Here is a 15,062-nt window from a genome sequence, read left to right as displayed (position 1 = left end):
TCTCCTTGGCCCCCTTGCCAGCCTGAGCAACACACAGCAGGACTCACCTTGAGGAGGGGCATAGCTGCACGACAGCGGGCAGTCTTAATGTTCTTGAGGAAGTGAGATTCATCCTGAAAAGAAAGGGTCACACAGGTGAACAGGGCCAAATCCTGAGTGCATGGAGCCAGAGCCCACGTTAAGCTTGACCCTGGCAGGCGTCACACTGGGGATGCCTCCCTTAGTTTCTTGTTCAAGGAGACAGCTGTGCGCCTAGGTAAGGACCCAGGTTCTGGTGCCGCTTCCCCACTTTATTCTGGGCAAGTCGCTTCAACTCTCCGGGACAGTTTGCCAACTGTGAAGCGGGGTTAGTGATTCTCTGGCCGGCCCACCTCCCAGGCGGCGCTGAACAACCTGCTGCGAGGTGGTTTGCTGCTTAGTACAACATGCCTCACGTCTGCACAGCACGACGCCAGAGCGGGCCCACTGTGTGTCCTGCCCTGGTGCGCAGCATGGCGCCCGGCTCCTGCCCCCCGGGGCTCACCAGACAGGAAGGATGTCAGCCACACCACAACTGGGCAGACAACGTTATAAGTGCTGTCACTGACGAAGTGTGACAAAGTACCGTGGGAACTCGAGGAGGGGAAGAAGACCCAATTCCCGTCCTCAAGGCACTGTCAGGTTTACAATATGGAGTCTAATTATATAGCTCTGCATTCTATGCATGAGCAAACTAGAATATGGCATATTCTCTTTTTTCTTTTTTAAAGATTTTATTTTTTTAAAGATTTATTTATTTATTTGGGAAAGAGACAGTGCGCAAGTGTGGGGGGGGGGCAGAGGGAGAGGGAGAGAGAATCTCAAGCAGACTCCACGCCGTGGAGCCTGATACAGGGCTCAATCTTGTGACCCTTGGAGCAGACCTGAGCCAAAACCAAGAGTCAGGTGCTTTACCCAACTGCGTCACCCAGATTCCCCAAAGATTTTACTTTTAAGTAATCTCTACACCCAACATGGGGCATGAACTCACAATCCTGGGGTAAGAGTCACATGCTCTACTGACTGAGCCAGCCAGGCGCCCGTGTCATATTTTCTAAAGCCAAGTGAGTAACACATTCTTACTATTTGGAGAAGAAATTTCTATTTTGGTACACAAATCACGTGCCATGGACCTGAGCATATACAGCATACATACAGATACATATGTACCTCTCTATGGTGCCAGCTTCTCCATGGACAAAATGGGTAAGACACCACTACCGAACTTACCAAGTTGCTGCAAGTCTTAATGGACTAACACACATAAAGCCCTTAGAACAGTCCTGCCACTGAACTCGGTCAGCACTCAGTGGTATCAGCCACCCTATGATGGGGACACCAAGGGGATCCCGGCTCTATCTCGAGAGGTGATCTGTAAGAAACGTCCTGTTCCATTTCAGCTATGATGAACCAAAGTGGTCCTCAAAAGCACAACGGAGAGGAGTGCAAGATGAACCCGCAAATGTCAGAGCATCTGTTCCTAGAAACCTGGGGTGTAACATTCATTCTCCTGTCTGATGATGAGCCCATATGACAGCCAAGAAGGAAAGGGTCTATAGTGAGAAATAGCAGGAAGTACAGAGGATGGGGAAGGGAATGGACCCTTTTAACCAATGGGCTAAAATGTTCCACTATTATAACTAACCACAAGGAATGGCTTACATCTGAATTCTCTTCTAAGAAGCGTGACATCTTAGAGCTGACACTTTATTCCTTCCTATAACATTTCTCTGAAATCAGAAGATAGGGCTCTTAAATAACTGAAGCAGGTGGTAAGTGGCTTGACAAAAATCATATGGCAGGTTGAAGTGTTGAGCCAGAAACATAGACACATGATGCAGTCCAACTTTGATCAATGATGTCCCATCTTTCTGGCTTCATGCCTGTGGGCAAATCGCTCTGTCAGTTCCATCAGTGGTGAAATGGACATAATGTCTGCCTCAGCGGCCATGGGGAAGATCGGCAATTATGTGTAAAGTACCTGACACAGGAGAACACCCAAGAAATGAAGGCATTATTCTTCCTACTTACTAGAGAGCCATCACCATCATCCTGGGATACTTCTTTTAATGTTTGCATTTCACGTGTATGCTAACATTTTTTCAAAGCGACACCTGAATTTGTGCCAAACCAGAAATGACTTCCCCAGAGACTCATTACCCTTACAGCTGTGAAAACATATAAACATTTAAGTTTGCTTAAGCTAGGAATATAGTATGGTTTTCATGTCCAAATCATGATAATAGATCCCTGAGACCAGGAACTATGCCTTCTTCCCTTCTCTGAGCTCCCACGATACTTGGGCACTAAAATGTATTCTAATGATCTGTGTGTGTGTCTGTCTGTCCTACTGACAATGGGGCTGACTTTCCTCCCTCCGCACCTTCAGTGTGTGGCTCTGTGCAGGGTGTGGTGCCCGTCGGTGCTCAATGTTAGCTGAACACATGGATGAACGAGCCTCCCCTGACAGCCAGACCCATACTGAGAAACCCACAGGCTCTACTGCAATCTTGGTGACTTTTCTGGGCCTCCTAAAAACTCATTCCTTTCCCTCCTTCTAGATAAGATATGCACTACACGTTCTGAGCATCAGGATTTGGGAAGCCACTGTCAGCAGAGAATTCTATTTTTAAGAGAAGGAAAATACCACGGGCTTTTAAAATCCACACGTTTGAAAAAAGAAGAACTTTTCATATCAGTCCGGAGGCACTGGCTTCCCCTTCTTTGCCAAGAGGAGAAACAAGGGTAAACTTCGCTGAAAATCATCCACTGTGCTCTGTGGCCCTGAATGCCTGTTAGTGGTTACCTGCACTGGGGGGTGGGAGCTGCATGCCTTTTCCTAATTTTTATTTGTAAGCCACATGAATACACTGAGTTCTGCCAGGTGGCTGGCACAGGGCCTCTCTAGACTTTCCTTATGGAGGACTTGAGGAACGAAAAGAAGAAAAGCCAGTTAACTGAAAGATGCACGGTCCCATCTGGGAGCAGAATTTGAGTAAAGCCTACTTAAGAAAAAGAACAAGCCAAAAACTGGTGAAAAGTACAGCTAGCCCTTGAACAGCGCAGGGGTTGGGGGTGCTAACCCCCCTGCCTCCTGCAGTCAAAAGTCAGCATGTACTTTTGACTCCCCCAAAACTTAACTACTCATCCAGAAGGCTTACTGATAACATGCACAATCAGCACATATTTTGTATGGTATATGGTTATTTACTGTATTCTTCCCATAAAGTAAGCTAGAGAAAAAATATTAAGAAAACCATAAAGAAGAAAAAACACATTTACTGTACTTTACTGTATCTACTGAAAAAAATTTGCCTATGAGTGGACCCATGCAGTTCAAACCCATCTTGTTCAAGGGTCAGCTATACTTTTTCTTGGGGTGGGGGAGTGTCTTTATATTGGCTGGAAAAAAACCTTACTGTTTGATCTGAGCCCTTTGGACAAGAGAGGCCATCAGATGAAGGCACACGCCCTTGCTGTCCAGGCCAGGGGCCCAGGGCCCCCAAGCCAGCCTCCATCCATGACCTCACGTCGGGGAGATGGGCTGCAAACCCCCAGCTCAGGCCTAGTAAATGACACTTTTCATAGCACTCCCCAGGAGATTCTAATATGTAGCCAGGGCTGAGAACTGCAATTTGAGATGAGTAAAATGTCAGTTTCCCACAAACTAAAGACAGTGATTTCTATTCTCCCAGAAACAGAGGGAGGCTCCAGGAGAGCAGAGACGTGAAAGTTCTCCGAGCTTTCAAGAAGAAAGTTTCCCCAGAGATGAAGTACTTGGAGACTCTGCCGAGGTACTTACAATGATGACAACTTTAAAGGGGGTCTTTAGCTGTTTTTCTAACTTGCTCAGAAGGTCAAAACTGACAATGTTGACCAAGCCAGCCGTCAGGTGGTCCCTGCTGGTCACCACGACATTGATGCGGTCCGGGCTCAGAGACGGCAGCCACCGAAGGAAGGCCTGGGGATGACAGCGGAGAAGGACACCTGGGGAATCTGGCCGGCAGCTGCCCGCTGAGACCCCAGCCCACCCATCAACGGCACTCAGTGGACATTAATGCTCCCCGAAAAACGGCCTCAGCGCCTTTCTCTCCACACCCCCCTGTATTTCCTGGGGCCCTTGGGCCCATGAACAGCAATCGCCTTCACTGCCCTCCTTCCTACCCATCCGCTCCTTCTCTTTCCACTGACACGACACTGCCTGCCTTCGTGAGCAAGCGCTTGTTAGCAGGCACTGCGGTGTCTGCGGATTTCAGGCCTCGAATCTCTAACTAGATGGCAAGTTTCTGCAGGGCAAGAATGTGACTTTTTTTAGGAGGAGGAATTTTTAGCAGATCCTGGTATATACCAAAGACACTGATAATGACAAAAATACTTACACCTGCTCTCTCCAGAAATCTTGCCATCCCTAGCCCAAGCCAGTGCCTGGAGCCAACGGAAGGCCACCAGGTACCTGCAGGTCAGCGGCTGGGTCCCTGGGCTGACACTATGGTGATGTCGATGGGCTGGTTCTTCCTCCAGTTTTGGTCCTGCTCATAACTAAGTGACCACCTGATTCTTTTTTTTTGGAGAATTTTTGAGGGTGCTGTGGGAACCTAACCACACCAAATAAATATGTGTTGAAGTGTTCGTTTCTAGAGGCAGTGGCGGAATTCAGGTCACAAGGACGGGGGGAAAAATGAGGTATTGTTGTGATGTACGTTCAGTGAGAAGGGCACGTCTGGGCCTCAGGCTGACCAGCAACAGGAAGAGCTGCCTCTTCCCCACAAGTGGCTCACGGGGGGCTTAGTAAGAAGCCAGCGTGTGAGGAAGCAGCTGCCATGAGTAGCAGAGAGCTGGGAAAAGCTCCAGACGATGAATTAGGTCTCCTTTCTCCACCAAGTTTGCTTCTATGGGTGTTTATTCATTTCACGGAAGCACTCTGATCCCTGGATTTATGGCAGACAAAGCTCATGGCTGAGTGCTAAGGCAATGTCCACATCAGGTTCTTCAGCTGTAACAGTACCCGGCTGACAGTGAACATCCTGCCCACACCACCTTCTGCAGGGTGCACAAACCCTGATCCTACAACTCAGGAGATGCCCCTTCGAGGTCCAAGAACGCCTCCAACTACCAGTGAGCCTGCTGCTTCACCTTGCTGAGATTCAGTTTTGTCATCTGTAAACGGGTTTAATACCAACTGCGTCCACTCGCACACAGCTGCTATGGGATTCAGGGAAATAAAGGAGGTAGCCATTGTGAAACTTCCGTGTGGTACAGGCGAGCGGGGTGAGCAGCAGGGGCACAGGAGGTGCTCAGGAAGCGTCTGCTGCCAGAGAGCGGCAAGTCTGAGCCCGTAAGCCCTCGGCTTTCTTCCCTAAAGGTATAACCAGATTCTAGTTCAGAAAACCATGAGCCTGGCCTCCGAAGGCCACCACCTCCTCTCCCTCCCTCCTTCAGCTGACACAGGATCTTCTAAAGCTCCCCAGGCCCTGTCCCCAAATTGTTATTTGATTGCTTCAACACTGAGGACACTTCCTGGTAAAAATCACAACACAAGGAGAACTGACCTGCTCCCAGGTGAAGCGCACAGATGACGGGACCACCACCAGGAGCGGCCACTCCTTCCGGTAAAAGGCCGCGATACAGATGGCTTGGATGGTCTTCCCCAGGCCCATGTCGTCAGCCAGCAGCAGGCGGCCTCTCTTCGCTATGGCAAAACTGAAAGCAGACGAGGGAAGGACAGGGGCGTGGCAGGTCCGTCAGGGGTTAACCCGCCATCATGTCACCAGGTAAAGCAATACGCGCCACTCAGGGTGGGCCACCGCAGTACGCAGCACGGGCCCTGCTCCCCCAGAGAGGGAAGACAGGAACCAATAGGGGACAGCATGACAGCAATAATACTAGAGAGTCAAAATAGAGACAATGTGGAATGGTGGTCAAAAGGTAGAGAGAGGCTCTAGAAGACAACTGGGTCACGGAAGCCAAGGGAGGAAGCTTCCAAGAGAGGCAGCCCCCTCAGCCCAGTGCAGGCAAGACCTGGAGGAGTGAGAGAGGGGGGAGACTGGGAAACAGCCCCTAAACAGGGGCCAGAAGGGGCAGTCTTGTTCATGTGAGACGTCTGCCTAGAAGGGAAGGGAAGGGAAGAAGGAAGAGATGGTGGCATCAATATCAGGCTTTCTCAAGGTCAGAGAGGACGTTTATGCACAGGGGCAAAGGGAAGGAGCGGCAAAGACAGAGGACGCTGCAGAAGAGCACGGCCCGAGGGAGGACAGCGCCAACGTGTCTGTCTGTCTACCGGGGAGCACCAGCCTCAGCAGCGTCTCCTCCACCAGCAGCCGCCAGGACCCCTCAGCCCTCCAGCGCTACAACTCCTGCTGACATTTTGTGAAGAAGGGCATGCTCTTCCACTCTCCGGGAGCCCGACTGGCCTGCAGGCCATCCCAGTTCCACCGCTTCGCAGCGGGGTACCTTCCCTGCAAGTTATCTCACCTCCCCGTGCCTCAGCCGTGACAAGGGAACAAAAGGACCCACCCCAGAGACCCTCATCAGGGTTTAACAGAGCTAATGTTTAGGGCACTGACTGCAGTGCCTGGCACCACGTACGTGCTGGCCAAGTGTTTCTCTTCTAACCACTATTCCACAAAAAAGAGAAAAATGATCAAGATGAACGCTAAGAAGGACTTGCTTGACTCACAAATGAATTAGTGAAAAGCAAAGAGGATCCCAAGTGCCAGATGTCTGGTCTCCTGCTCCAAACACCGGCCCTCTTTCATCTCAATTCCTGAAAAACTGATCATTCGCTCCGAAGCCTGAGAATAAGCCTGTGGACGAGCTCTTTTTCTTCCCTTCTCACACAGCCAAGGCAGCGAGTGTAGCCCCCTCTGATCAGCAGGGGGTACGGCGGACAGAAGTTGCAGGCTGCAGGGGGCCTCTCTGAGCTGCCTGTCCTTCGAAAGCCAGCACTCAGCAAAGGCGGCAGAGTGAGCAGTGCGTCTGCGGGTGGTAGGAGCCGGCTCGCCCGGGCTCGGCGGACGACACGCGTCATGTCACAGCACTGCTCTGTCCCCCCAGCGGCCACGGCGGCGCACCAGGAGAGGCAGCACCCCCTCTGCACCCCCGGGGCCGTGACCACCATGTGCCTTCCGTGGCAAGAAGGGAGCCCGGCGCGGTGCCACCTCACCTCTCCGACAGGCTCAGCCTCTTCTCGGCACATCTGCCCCGGTTAAATCTTCTAGACTATTTCCAGGATCAACCCTCCACACGGATGGGGGAGGCAAGTGTGAAAAAGATCCATTTTCCATCTCATTTTTAGTTTACAAAACTGACAGCCAGGGCGGATGGGGGCACCTAAGCAACAGACCATGGAGGACCCTCTGCTTCGGCCATTTGCAACGTCCCTATGGTTTGTCCATCCAGTCATTCTCAAAGCAGAAGAGACCCTTGAAATTCGTGGTCTTTCCTTTTTCCCCTGCCTTGAAGTAGCCCAACTAAGGAACAAAGTGGCCAAAAATGAGAACAAAGGAAATGCCTAACAGAGAAACAAGCACACAGCTGGACGCCATTTTCAACAGGGCAGTCGACAGAACACAAGTGCTGCGCTCATCATCACAAAACGTGGATTTCAGCTCCGATTCCCACTCTTGGAAGCTGAGTGACTTTGGGCAGATGACTGTCATGCTGGGTCTCACCTCACTCATCCATTAAAAGGAAACTTTTAGATGTTAGAGGAACCTGATATATATCTAAGAGACTTTGCTCCACAAATTTAAGGGTGTTTTCCTTGTAGTCTTACAAAACCAACATGGAACTGCCAGCCCTTTTGCCTCAACACCAAAATCCTCCTCTTCAGAGAATGAAAGTTAAAATCTGGATTTAACTACACAGATTTGAAGAAAGGCTGTGAGTACCATTAGTGGTTTCAGAACCACAGGGAAAAAGATGGAAGCTGCTGACCGGGCTCTGGTTCTGGCTCCCATCAGGCCTGGGGGGCCTCCACACAGAGCCATTCGATGGGACAGCCTAACTGGCAAGGCAGCACATATCCACGGGCCCAGGATCTCTAATGGGGCCCAGGGGAGCTTGGGCACCAAAGACAGAGGCTGCCTGGGGGTGGGGGTGGGTAACCTCTCAAGCAAGATGAAGTTGTGCAAAGCGTGTTATCTGAGACAGATGGAACTGGGAGAGAAAACGAGGGAAAGGGTGTGAGCAGAGCTGGGACCATGGGAATGCAGGGAGGGTGACTGTGCCCAAATCGAAGAACAAAATCCTGTCCAAGAAGGTGGCCAAGCTTTTACCAAAACCTCACGAAGACGCTGCCTGTGGGCAAGCTGTCTTCATTCGCCAGGTCCATGATGATTTACTTTCTTCCCTTATCCAGGGCTATATCCCCAGCCACACTGTCAAATGACAGATGAAGCTCTTACCATCTCTTTCCTCTCCTTGACCTCTAGTATTTTCACTAGAAGGCAAGTTCAAACTTGTCATTTGGCTTCTCCCAAGAAGCTCTGGAAAACAGGACAGGTCATGATGTGGGCTCATCTTCTTTTCAGTCTATAGTAAGAATACCCTAACTTTCTTTTGGAAAACCACTACCTTCCCCTCTCAGTCCAAATAACTCAGGGACCGGGGGAGCTACCAGCTGGCTCAAGGGATGCGCCTGTCATCCAGTCTCACCAATAAGACTCCCCAGCCCCCAGGCCACAGCGACTGGTTCTGGCATCAGCACCAGATTTCAGGCCCACCAGGCCTGATTCCACGCCCATCAGTGTTGGGCCCACCAGGAAAGAGGTGCTTAAGCTGGGTTGCTGAGCTCTAGCCACCATACCTGAGGAGCACCTGGCTGAGAACAAAGCAAAGTGAGGAGAAAGCCGAGCTGAGGGTGGGACAGAGTTCTGATGAGATCTTTGGAGACCTTGGTTTTCTACTACCTACACTGAGAAATCTGTTTTCTTGAACCAGTCTGAGTTGGGTTTCTGCACACCTGGATCCACAGTCCTGATTAACTCATGGAATTTGAAATCAATGGTTATAATCAGGCTTTGCTTACAGCACACCTGGCTGTGTAATGCCTAGATGCTTCTAAATGTCCATGAAAGATGAGTGTTCTTAAAAGAGAGCATCTGAACCCAGTTTGTATGAGTCATGAAGCCCAGACGAGAGGAAGACCCAAGAACCTACTTGACTCCAGCTCTCTGGAAGGGCAGCAGATTGGACACAAGCTTGGGGTCCACTCCAGAAAGGTCTGCCTCGGGGATGGGTTCTGTGAGACAAGGAGACGTCTTCTCTAGCTGTGACGCGAATGCCAGGGTGAGTGTCTTGGGCAGAGGATCCAGCTGAACTTGCGGAAGGCAGCCCACGCTCTGGACTAGAAAGGAGGACAGAGGTGTATGACTTGGAGGGAAATGCCCATGAGAACTAAGGACAGCAAAGTGGCTTGAAATACAGAGCTCAGTGACTGGAATTCTGCTGTGTGCCACCTTCTCAAAACGTAACTGGAGAGAAAACGAGGGCTGACAATCGTATCCTGAGCAAGTACATAAACCTAGAGAGCTAACACTCCCTCTCTACTCCTGGTTTCTGCAAATAAGAGGGCAATCACAAATGCCAAATTTATTTTCTACACTACACGGACCCTGGGAAGAATTGCAGATGTTTCTGTGACTGATTCTTTTTTAACCTAAAGTAACTTAAAAAAAATTATCTTAGTATTCCCATTCAAATAAGGACCCATATTCTTAAAAACCAGTCCCGAAAGACCCGTAAAAAAAGCAAAATGCAGAATGAATAAATCTTGTCGTGCTTCCATTCTCTTTTTCTTTGGGTTTTGATGTTCGAGAAGTCGAGAACTCTACATTACCTGCTGCTGACAGGCAAGGAAGCGCTGTGCTCCATTCAGAGCAGCGGTTAGGTGTTTCCAAGGAAGATCAGGAGGACAGGAGGGCTATTTACAAACAATAGCAATGACAAAGGGCAGAGCCCGCGCTAAGGCCACCAAGTGATAAAAATACAAGTGGCCCTGCGCCCTTGTGGCCTTCCCCTAAGAGAACACTGATCTCCCCGTGGGAGAGGGGAGTTTGAGCGGGACGTCAGCGGTGAAGTGGGTGGGAAGTCCCTTGGTCTGGAAGCGACCGGATGGCACCCCACCTAGGCTCGAAAACAGGTGCTGGCAAGCTAAACCGGCCTACTGCCTGCTTTTGTAAAGAAAGTGTGATGGAACACAGCCATGACGACTTGCTTATGGACTACCCACGGCTGTGGGCTTGCCACAACGGCAGAATGGAGCTGGCGGGAGACCACACAGCCCACAAAGCCTAAAGTCTCTATTATCCGGCCCTTTACAAAAATAATTTACCCACTCCTGCTATGCTCAGAGTCTAAACTATTACCAAGAGTGACCACTGCTCTGACTCTTTCAATTAAAGCTTGTATTTAGGGGTCTTTACTTTCCTTCCAGGTTCCAGATCCCCTTATATAATGGATGGGGAAATCTCCCCTTCCAGTCAGACCCATTATCTCAAGTGGGAAAAACTACTTGGGATCTACATGAAATGAAAACAAATTAATTTCAATGATTTTTGCTTTTTGAAGGAATTTAGCCTCACCTGACTTTAAAATTAAGAAGGGAGGGGAAAAAAAGCCCCTTTATTTAGTAGAGAAACAGAAAAAGAATAAACCAGAGATACAAATAAAACAGGTAATTCTGGGGGTAGGAGAGAGACAAGTTAAAAATTAAAGATGATAGGCCTAGACAACCCTGGTGGTAGAATTATCATCCAGCTACTAATCACAGCCCGCTGTCCTATGGGTTGTAGATGTCCTTTGAAAAACCTAACTGGAAGAGTAACTACTGTTTGCAGATCTTCGACTGCTCTTTATCCTTTACCTTGAATGGACACCCCGGGTGTCACTGTAACCCTCCAAGGGGCTGTTTTCAGGAACCTGGTAGAAGGACCCAAATAAAAAACTGGGTATATTTCATTTCTCCCCAATATTATTTGAAATTCTAAGGTTGTTGGTTCTGTATTCCATACGGTCATGTGTTTTCCTAATATCCTCACAAGCATTCCAAGTTCATTGCCACACCATCAATTGGCTACCATTGCAAATACTGATCTGAATATGGAGGGCTGAGTCATCTACTGCTACCTTAAGTCGCTTTGTGTTCTCAATATATTTAAATCCATTTCCATTTTTCGCTAAATGTATATACCAGTTATTTCTGGAAACGCCTTGTGTGAACAGAATCACCACGGTAAGAAATTAGGTAAGGTTGGCGGCTTTAATATAAAAGAGACTTCCCATATTGATGGAGAAATACATTTTATGCCTCCAAATTAAATCTGAACATGCTGATTTCTGCACACTTCAGGAGACTGAGCACCCCATGTGCTTTCAGAAATCATTTTCATTTTAATTCTGGTCATTGCCAGCACTCGAATACCTGATGGAAGCTAAGAAAAGGCCTGATGATCTGGCTGGTGTGAAATGTGGTGCTTTGTAAGCATTATGTTCTTCCAGCCATTCAAGAGGAAAAAGCAACCTCTACTCTGTCCCCCACTGAACTACTACCTCCATAATCCTGTGCTGCTAGTTCAGCCAAGGGGCTATGTTTCTGAGAAAGCCCCCCAGTTCGCGGATGTCCTTTCCAGGGGCTGGAAGATGACAGGAGTGTGCTGTCTGGCTTCATGAGTCATCTAGAAATCGTTTCTGTAAAATAGCTCTTTGGCAGAATGCTAGTGAGCTACACAGCAGAGAGATGTTAATGTTTTCAAATAGCAGCTGACAAGACAAGATCAGTGAGGGGGATGCAGAACCCTTCTGGACTGTGACAGCCTGGGGAAAACAAAAGGCCTTATGCCAATTTCACTGTGGGCAAAAGGCCTCAAGTCACTGAGAAAAGAGGGAGAGGGAAGCTCTCAGATCCCCCTTATCTGGAGAAAATAATCGTCACCACGTCATCAGTGAGCATTCATATACTCAGAAGGTCTTATTGTCATTTCTTAATGAGTTTCGTATGCACACGTTCACTAGCTCAGGGTCAGTAAGCTAGCTTCGCACACGAGGAACAAGACCTGGGGTGTGGGGAGAGGTGTGGGGTCCCCGGGCTTACAGTTGGTGAACAGTGGAATCGTCTCCTCAGCTTCTTGTTCACGAGTCTGGCTTCTATGTTTCCAAATGGGTCACGTTACAAAGTCAAGATCACCTGTGTGGCCTGATCTCCATCACGGACTTTATTGTGACCCCTGTAATGCTCCGGGAAGGGAAAACAACGGGTTCCTTTCTCTGGGTTCAAGCTTTTCACTATCTACGAAGTGGGGAGAATCTGTCTTCTCTTCCATAAGACGCTGTATTGACAAGCCAGCACTTAAAACAGCAATCTGATTCCTAACTCTAAAATTCTTAACTCCAGATCCATGGAGTTCTTAATATCAAATGCAAAATTTTACGTGTGGCCATTATTGTGCACTTTTCTGGGTGAAGAATCCATCATTTTCCTCAGACATTTCAAAGTGTATGGCCTACACAAGATTTGGACCCATTATATAATGTCACATGAGTCGCAAGTCACGGTTTTTTGTTACATTCCTCTGCTCTGTCCAGATCCTGCTTCACATGTTGGTCCACAAAAGTCAGTCTTTATGGCTAACATTTTTATGTATCTTTCTGTGGTTGAAAAACAAGGGGGCAAGAAGGAAACACTCCCATTGCTCATCAATAATTCAGCTCTGGCCAAATAGTTCGCTGTGAATCACAAGTTCCAAACAGCAGCGGCCACGGGGTCTCAGCTCATCAGGCGTTTGCTGATACTAAATAAGGATCTCATCACATTCGAACTTAACCTTGAGTTTGCAGCAAGTCTCTCTGCAAGGAATCAAAGGCACTTCCCTTACACTGAATTTCTGGCAGTAGGGCAGATACGGATTGAAAACTCCTTCTTTCACTGAAAGGACGGGGGGACCCAGAATGTTGGATCACCCCTGCCCGATGTCACCTCCTAAGTCATACGAGGAGAAGACTGAGGGAAGAAACCCAGCTCTTCCGTCTTGCTGACAGCCCTGGCCTGCTGGGCAAGATGGGCAACGACTCGGAGCTCCTCGGATGGAGCTTGTCTCTCCTGGCCTGACTGGGACCAGACTGGCTGCGAGGCGCAATACATCCTCAGGGGGCCAAACAGGAGGAACTGAAGTTGTACCAGCTGCAGACCCACTGCGGGCGGGTGACAGCTGGGTAGATGGGTGACAGATGGGCATACCAGGACAAGCTGAGCTGTGCCCACGTCCCCCGTTCTCAGGCACACTAGAATTTAGTGCCCCACCCATGCAGAGCACAGAGACGAATGGTGAGCCCGAACAGGCTTCTCCTTCCTATTCTTACACCCATACACATCCCTTCCCTTGGTCAGTCTCCAAAATGCTTATTAAGTGAGTGTGCATCCAGGCCTATTACGAAGCCCGTAACCACTCAGACCCTCTGACTCTCACTGATCATCTGGTTCTAGAAGTAAACCGAGAGCCTGTTCTTAGAGGGAATCTACAGCGGCTCCCACCTACGCTAAGCAGACCTAGTTCACGTCCGATGCCCAAAGTCCCCATCTAACACTTCTCTCACGGGCCTTAGGAATTTGACGAGCACCGCCATACTCTGATGGAAGAGGGGGCCCTGCGTCTGCTGGGCGGCTGGAAAGCCACCATCTCAGCTGCCTGGGAACATCTTCACCCTCACTTGTCCTGTGCACGAGTATGTAGAACTACCACAGGCGGAGAGTCGGGGGCCGTGGGGAAGTCGTCTTCCTCTAAAATATGTTAAATTTAAGACAGATAATAACGAAAGCTTAACACTAGCATGATATAAAACAAGCAAGGTAGGCATCTCACTTAGTTTATTGTGTTCTTCCAAGAGAAAGTTCCACTTCCTGGTCTTGACATCTGCAATGACAAGAAACAAACAAGCAAGCGTGACACCCTGCACCCTCCTGCTGGGTGACTACGTTACTCATTCATTCCCTGGTTCCAGAAATCTCTAATAAGCTAGGACACTGTGGCTGGGCCTGGACCTGGCACTGGGGATACAGAAACGGAGGGTACCTGCCCTCAAGGCTGTCAGAGAATTCAGGGAGAAAAGACAACCAGAGACAGCAACGATATCACGCTGGTAAGGGGGTGACGAAGGGTCCTATGGGGACCTACGGGCATCTGTGACCAGGGATGGCCTGGAAGGTCAGAAATGCCCTCCATTTCCAAGATAGCAGTAATAATGGCAGCTTACATTTAATCAGTGCTTACTTGAAGCCAGGCATGGTGCCAAGAGACTCACATGCGCCATTCCTCTGCTCCTCCCGACCCTAAGAGCCGGGCACTATTATTAGCTCTCTTTCACACACGGGAAACAAGCTGCATGTAGTCAGAGTGGTCAAATAGCCTACGTTCAAATCCCGGTTCTGCCACTTCCTGTGTATCCTTGGGCAAATTATGTAACTTCTCTGTGCCTCAGTGCCCACACCTGAAAAATCAGGACACTGCAGCCCCTGCCCCAAAATGTGTACAATGGGGCACCTGGGTAGCTCAGTCAGTTAAGATTCTCTCTTTCCCTCACCTCCTCCTCCCCCAAATAAATAAATAAAAAATAAAATGCTTATGAACATGTGTCTGGCAAACAATGAGCGCTCAAAAGAAAGCTGGCAATTATATCAGACACCATCTGCTGATTAGTACAGTGCAGCCCACACCACATGCAATACCGACCAAGAAGGGCAAGCATCTCAGTACCCAACACCAGCTAAGTTCTTAGAGTTTCCCTATCGATCTACTTCTGAGAAAATCACGACAGCTTCCGCTAGATAAATGCCTTCTGGACAGCAGACATTAAGTCTTCTCTGCATCATCACTGAGAAAGCCAGGTGTTGAGGGAATGAGCGGCATAAACACAGTGAGTCAGTGTCCGGGGTTTAAAAAGCAAGGTAGCCCAGGTATAACCTGACAGGTCACGTCAAGGGTGAGGTATTCTCCCACTTGGCGGAATGCACACAGGCCATGTGCACTGGCCTGTAAGGGTGACCCCACAGT

At 49.1% G+C, this 15,062-nt stretch overlaps 1 protein-coding gene across 2 annotated transcripts in view; it reads right to left on the bottom strand.

Moving 5' to 3' along the window:
* SMARCAL1 (SWI/SNF related, matrix associated, actin dependent regulator of chromatin, subfamily a like 1) overlaps positions 1–15,062 on the bottom strand; it is a 57,960-nt gene that overhangs the window by 34,804 nt on the left and 8,094 nt on the right. For both annotated transcript variants that reach the window (XM_044913399.1, XM_021702886.1), the window contains 5 exons: positions 13,875–13,925; positions 9,178–9,364; positions 5,568–5,718; positions 3,821–3,979; positions 48–113 (listed from right to left, as the gene is read on the bottom strand). In XM_044913399.1, coding sequence (XP_044769334.1) covers positions 48–113; positions 3,821–3,979; positions 5,568–5,718; positions 9,178–9,364; positions 13,875–13,925 — 614 coding nt within the window. The remainder of the gene's footprint in view (positions 1–47; positions 114–3,820; positions 3,980–5,567; positions 5,719–9,177; positions 9,365–13,874; positions 13,926–15,062) is intronic.

Source organism: Neomonachus schauinslandi, chromosome 3 (assembly GCF_002201575.2).
Source record: "Neomonachus schauinslandi chromosome 3, ASM220157v2, whole genome shotgun sequence".
Lineage (NCBI taxonomy): Eukaryota > Metazoa > Chordata > Mammalia > Carnivora > Phocidae > Neomonachus > Neomonachus schauinslandi.
Note: the sequence above shows the minus strand (reverse complement) of the source record. Positions and strands in the feature narration are given on the sequence as shown.